The sequence below is a fragment of the Lepisma saccharinum genome, chromosome 14 (assembly GCF_977018435.1).
Source record: "Lepisma saccharinum chromosome 14, izLepSacc3.1, whole genome shotgun sequence".
Taxonomy (NCBI): Eukaryota; Metazoa; Arthropoda; class Insecta; order Zygentoma; family Lepismatidae; genus Lepisma; species Lepisma saccharinum.
In genome coordinates, this window is record NC_139242.1 from 43,718,091 (window position 1) to 43,724,386 (window position 6,296).

Here is a 6,296-nt window from a genome sequence, read left to right on the forward strand (position 1 = left end):
TGGGGTAAGGCGAAGGAGGCCCCTCATATCGTTCGGTTTCGTACCATAGTCATTAAGGAAGGTATTTTTCCTAATGTAAAGAGGATACAACATTTCCCTCATAAAACTTGATATGAAATACTATTAATGATGACACTGTAATCCAAGAAGTCATTGATCAATCAAGGGATTCCTATTTGTTTGTCGGGTGTCAAACACATGTATTTCAACAACACAATATTTTGCAAAATGATTAACGTAACCAGTAGGCAAACATTGTCTGTAGTGATGCAAGAGTCTTTCATTTGAAGCAAATAGAATCTGTGGTGGAGTAAGGGACCCATGTTTTAATGTTTTAACAAGTAGGCCTACAAACAATGTATTACAAATTTTTACACAATTCATCAAAGAGTAGATAATATGTAACCATTATTATTTAATTAATTCGATTTTTCTTGCATAACACAATGGTGGTGTTGGATTCTCGTTTAGATTCCTTTGTGCGTAAAAATCTTGCATACTGGGAACTAGAGGGAAACATAATGAAGCACAATTTATAAAGGACTCCCTTAATCAGTTCTGCAGAGAAGCCCAAAGCTGTTGGTACATATTAATCGTCTATTAACATTATTGACCTGTAAATATCAAGTAGATACAGTCCCGATTAGACTATTTAGTATGTTAGTTAAACTTTATCTTTGTATTCTTTGGCAGTTCAGAAAGATCATTATCGAAATATTGTTATTTGATGTTGCTCGAACTTTTTTTTGTTCATTGGAGTTTCAAGATATCATCCCTTTCCCGTTACTTATCACTTTTGAAGGAGGGGGCAAGTGCTCCTCTGTACCCTGCTATATCTGCCAATGCAACACAATATATTAAAAATTTACAATCCCTCTAGGATTGACTTCGCCCCCTTACTAAGAATTTCTGGCTACGGGCCTGTAGAGAATATTTCACTAAGTGACATATTATTTATAGAAACATCAGTTTGATCAGATGATACCAATAGAGTACTGACTAAATTGTTCCATCCCATTTATTGACATGTTTCCCTTCAGAGGTTTGAAAATAGGTAAACAGTGGACCTTCATTTACACATTTTTTCAGGAGACTATGGCTAAAGGACTTACAATGCAAGAATATATCTGCCCCTCAGGGCAAGAAAATGGCAACCCACAAGAAGGTACTTTTCAGAAAGAGGCGATTGAATATTTGGGAAATTCATTAATTTCACAGATATCTTTTAAATGTCTTGAAACTATGATTTAGACACAAAATAGACTTTCAATGATCACATAATACATAATCTGTGTATTGCAGTAACAAAATGTTTTCAAAATAAAATAATTTTGGAGACAAGTTGTGGTAAAAATGTATGTGGCATACCATTTTCTTGCATCGAACTGTTTTTGCTATTGTTTTTTGCAACTTTTAATAGAATAATTATGCATGAGAAGATGAAATTCAGAACACACAAATGAGTAATGTAGGTATAATTTTAAAAAGTGCTTAATTCAACACAAATGCTTTATCTTACAATTTAAGGAATTAGTGTAAGTCAGTCTCATACAAGAGAAAATATATGAATTTTGGAGGTCAAAATTGCCAAGTATCCAAAACTCCGTAAAAAGCTTTTCTCTTTGATTAGCTGGCAGTTCTTGAAACAATGCTTAGGGCACATACAATCTTCACCAGGAGGAGCTGCTTTCACCTTTTTCTTTGCAGTTGATATGTATTCGTGCCCACTGTTTCGCAAATTCTTCTGTTGATAATGCACCTCCTGGTCGCATTTCCTTTTCTTTTGCCGTTTTCTAGGTGACTTCTCTTGAAAAGTAAACTTGAGATCTGATGTAGCAGTAACTTGATCATCCGAGGTCATGGGAGCAGTCTCCAATGGCAACACCGAAACATTTTTCAGAGAATTTAGGAGCAAGATAATGATATTCAACACACAACTTTTTTTTTCGATGCAACATAATGGTATGCAACACAATGAATGAAAACGAAAGAAACAAATACTCACACATACTCATACTTTCATAACTATCTGAAGAACTTGTAATAAAAGCTTATGGCATGTGTTGTGTAATTTATACAACAAATCTGTGAGTTCAGGCTGCCTAATGTTTTCCAGAAATTGGTGCCATTGTGTATTGCTATCAGCTTAGGTATTTAAATAAAGTTATTTATTTTCTCATTAATAGAACAGCATTTTTTCTTCTGTTCCAATCAAGGAGTCCTGGGTTGATATCCGGTGGAGGCACATAGTGGTTCGGATCGCACTTTGAACTCTAGGTCTAGTCCCAATTAACCTATCTGTGCATAAAGTAAACTTAAAACAACAAATAAATCAATCAAGATAATTATTCAAAAGTTTTCTTTAGTGTTACAAGAGCTTTTGGGAACCCTTTATCTATCATTCGTTTTAAATATAGCACTAATCTGCTTGATACCATGAAACAAGGAATCTAGGGGTTTACACTAACTTGCATTTCACGTAGGTGAAAGTTAGGAATGTGTTTTAGAATGGATTTTTTAAATGTATAATTTTTAATTCATTTTTGGGATTTTATTCACCATTTTAATACTGAAATGCCATTTTGTATATAACTCATGATCCTGAAATGCATTCAGATTTTGTACTAAAAATTATGATGTTTTAATCATCATAAATATCTAGATTAATATCATTAATATGCTAGATTCTCCCAAATGATTTAAATATTGATTTTATTTTAAATTGAAATATGCTTCTAGTATGCACTGCACATATATCATGTCCTTTAAATTCAACAATAAGAACATGTAATTTTCCTTACCTGGGCTAGCAACCTTAACACCTCCACCACCACTCTCTTTGGATGGAGTATTTTGCTCTCCAGTAAACATCTTCATGATGTGATGTTTAAAACACAGAGGCTGGGAAAAATGTAATTATTTGTAAGAATTAGCACCATTAAACTTAAACTTAGGCTGTGCCCAAAAGGTGCAAAACCATACTTGAAGTGAACATCCTTTGAGAATGGTCTCTCAGTTCAGTCTTGAATCAAAAATCTTTCAAATTTAACTTCTATTGCAGCGCAAAATACAATCAGTAGATAGAAAACACATTGTTTTCCCTGCATTAGAAACACATGTTTTCCACCCACTATTATAGAAATCACCTACATTTTAACTACTTACATTTCCACACATTAGAAGAACTACAACCAACTTGTGGCTGACTTTCAACTTCCATGATGTCAAACAAATGAACAACAAGTGCACGAGTCAAGTATTCAAGCCTGTATTCTCTCGATTGCTTGTTTAATTGGCACTTTTTAACTGCACTAGGTGATGTCATTTCTGATGAGACTGTACTTCAAGAATGCCTTCTTTTTAGATCTTTCGGACACAGCCTTAGTATATTACAAAACTGCTCAAGATAACCATAGATTCCAACAACAAAAAATTACTAACACCTTTCCTTCAATTGAAGAACTCCAATTGATCCAAGAAATATGGAAGTCCGGGGATTTAGTGACAGAAAGTGTATCATGGAATCAGTGAAGTCACGGGCATGGGGTGTGGAGAGGGCAGCCACCATAGACACACCACTAGAGGAGACGTGTTAATTGAATGTTAAATTCGGTGGCTTTCGTCACTCCATGATGTCACTGGTGATGCTAGTGACCTCTAGCAAAGATTTCAAGGAACTACTTGTTTCTCAATGGTCACGCTAGATGGCAGGCCTCAGGTCAGACAAAGGGAAGGGGGTGGTAGAGAGGTACTCCGATTTATTTCAAACAAAGTGTTCTTCTCCTATACAGCTTTTAAAATAACCTACTGTGACTATGATCTTTCCTTCAATGCAAGCATAAGAATATACTTCTTTTGCAGGTGTAGATTACAATAACAAGTGTGCACTGAACAGTACCCACTCATTGCAGTTACTTACGAGTCTCAAAACAAAGCAGCCTCAGTGAAACATGTGTCGCCATCCTTATCGAACTGACCGAGCCTGGCCGGGATGGTCTTTTCAAATTCAAACCTGTGTGTTAACCCAGTGTTGTAATCTCTCCCCGCAGAAAATGAGCTAAGTACTGGATGGGAAATCCGTTATGAAAATAAATATCCATGTCAAGCGCTACGTAATATAAGCTTTATATTATGTACAATCAGCAAATACCAACGCTTGGAATGATGCACCTCCCGATGGCGTAGTGGTAATGTAATGAAGGTGTGTCATGTTTGATACCCGTTGGAAGCGCGAAGTGTACAATTTTAGATGGGGGGGCATTGCTTGAGTTAGGGGGGGATGTGGGGGAATATTATCCCCCGGCAACAAATTTTTCGTAAAATATCCCCCAGTTCATGAAGATTTTGGCACGCACGAAAGTGTGGCAAGCCAGGGACAACGAAAATTCTGGCGAAGCCAGGCCTGTTGGCAGTATACCAGAGACCCGGGTTCGAGTCCTGGTCGAGCCTGCATATTTCACTAAAATTCTACACCCCTTCCCCAATTGCCTACTTTTCACCATATTAAACATCTGTGAGATGTTGATATGTATTAAAGTATTAAAATAGTGACAGGTGGGGGATGCTTTGCGTAAATATTCCTAGCCAGGGATAACTCCCCCCCCCCCCCACACACACACACACATTGCAATCCACTTCGAGCACATTCTGGTTCAGATCCCACTCTAACCTACAGGGCCAGTCCCGATTAGCCTGTAAGTGCATTGTGCATAAAGTGGGTTTAAACTCAAAACTCGTGAGAGACTTTGTTGCACAGGAATGGAAAAGTCGCGTTGTTAATAATGATTATTTCTGGAGACCTTCCTAAAAATGTTCCATTTAACTAGGATCAGGAATTGTATGTTGTGGTTGAAGTCACTGCCTGTCACCTAGACCTGCCATCTAGTTTAGAAAATTGAAACAGAAGGCAAATAGTTCCTTAAAATCTTTCGTAGATGTCACTAGTGTCGCAAAGCAGACTAAGGGAACAGAATACGCCATTAAGTTTCACTCCCATGGCAGCCATTCTTCAGTCAGACAATCCACCCCCTCTCCAGCAAGTGTTAATGAAATATCAAACAGGTTCAAACAATGAGTCCCTTAACTTCTGAGAGTGGCGATTTAAATCTTTTCTGTGTAGTGTATTCTGCATGTTATCACTTTTCCTGTTTATAATTCCAACTTGTCACAAAATTAATTTAGTTTTAATAATCTGACTCTCATTCAAGATTCCTGTGCTGATCTGATCGATCTGATTGTTCTTTCATTTATTTCCTGTAATCATCAATCAACTCATTGCAATTAGCCTGGATGCCAGGATTTAGAATGCTAGGTGTCTTGCCTCCTGCTGATACCTAAAGCAATAAAAAAAATAACTATTACCTCATGGTTGCATGTTCAATCTGTTAATTTCTAAATCCAGGAATGAGCATGCAGTTGATCCTTTGTAGTGGTTGTTTCATATTCATCTTTGACCCCATCTCCATGTTATATGAGGAAGTTATTTTAATTTAATCAAATCTTAAGAATGAACTATGACAAATATATGAATATGTGTAATCTTGTTCATGTGTACTGCAATATTTTGTATGCTACACTCACGGTTGTTGCTTACATGGTATTTATGCTATAGCTACATTTTCAAATCGGCAGCTCAGCAAGAGCTGTGAATCAGATTTTTTGTACCAATTACCATAACTCTATTTTAGAGTTTTGAGGTGTTGAAGGAAATTTAAATGAGGGTGCTAGGTGTGCTTTGCAAAGGTCTTGTAAACTTACCTATGTTGTTCCTCCCTATTAGGTAAAAGGAAAAGTATTCCACTTTTTTTTTCTGTACCAGCAAGATCTATTTATGAACACCCAAGATTTACATAATAAGGTTTACATACTGCCTTCAGATGCATACTTATTGGCTCTTAAAAATGCATCAGTATGTTGCACTCAAATTATCAATAATAAGGGGGTCCATCTGGAATAATATGGTTATATGATGCAAATGGTCTGATTTTCTTTAGAATAATAGTAGAATGGTTTTTAATGGTTTTATGTAATGCATTTACCATACATGAATTAACTTATGTTCAATTATCTTTGGAAAGTCTCAAATGAAAAAAACAGGGGGAGATGCTCCAAAATTGCACAAATATGTGTAGACCTCCAACAATATGTTGCACAAAAATGTTTACTTGAGGACTACATGTGATGTTCACAGGTAATCTATTTGTAGATCATTTACTTACAATGTGTTTAAAATAATTTACAGTCCTGTTTTGAATGAAAAGGGTCACTTGTCAATTATGTGGGTTCGTATCCAGCTG

At 36.2% G+C, this 6,296-nt stretch overlaps 1 protein-coding gene across 1 annotated transcript in view; it reads right to left on the reverse strand.

Moving 5' to 3' along the window:
• LOC145998825 (anoctamin-7-like) overlaps positions 1 to 5,834 on the reverse strand; it is a 111,315-nt gene extending 105,481 nt beyond the window's left edge. Inside the window, exons 1-2 of the mRNA XM_083135481.1 lie at positions 5,758 to 5,834; positions 2,802 to 2,901 (exon numbers count right to left, since the gene is read on the reverse strand). Coding sequence (XP_082991607.1) covers positions 2,802 to 2,877 — 76 coding nt within the window. The 5' untranslated portion in view covers positions 2,878 to 2,901; positions 5,758 to 5,834. The remainder of the gene's footprint in view (positions 1 to 2,801; positions 2,902 to 5,757) is intronic.
• Between the last annotated feature and the right edge of the window lie 462 nt (positions 5,835 to 6,296).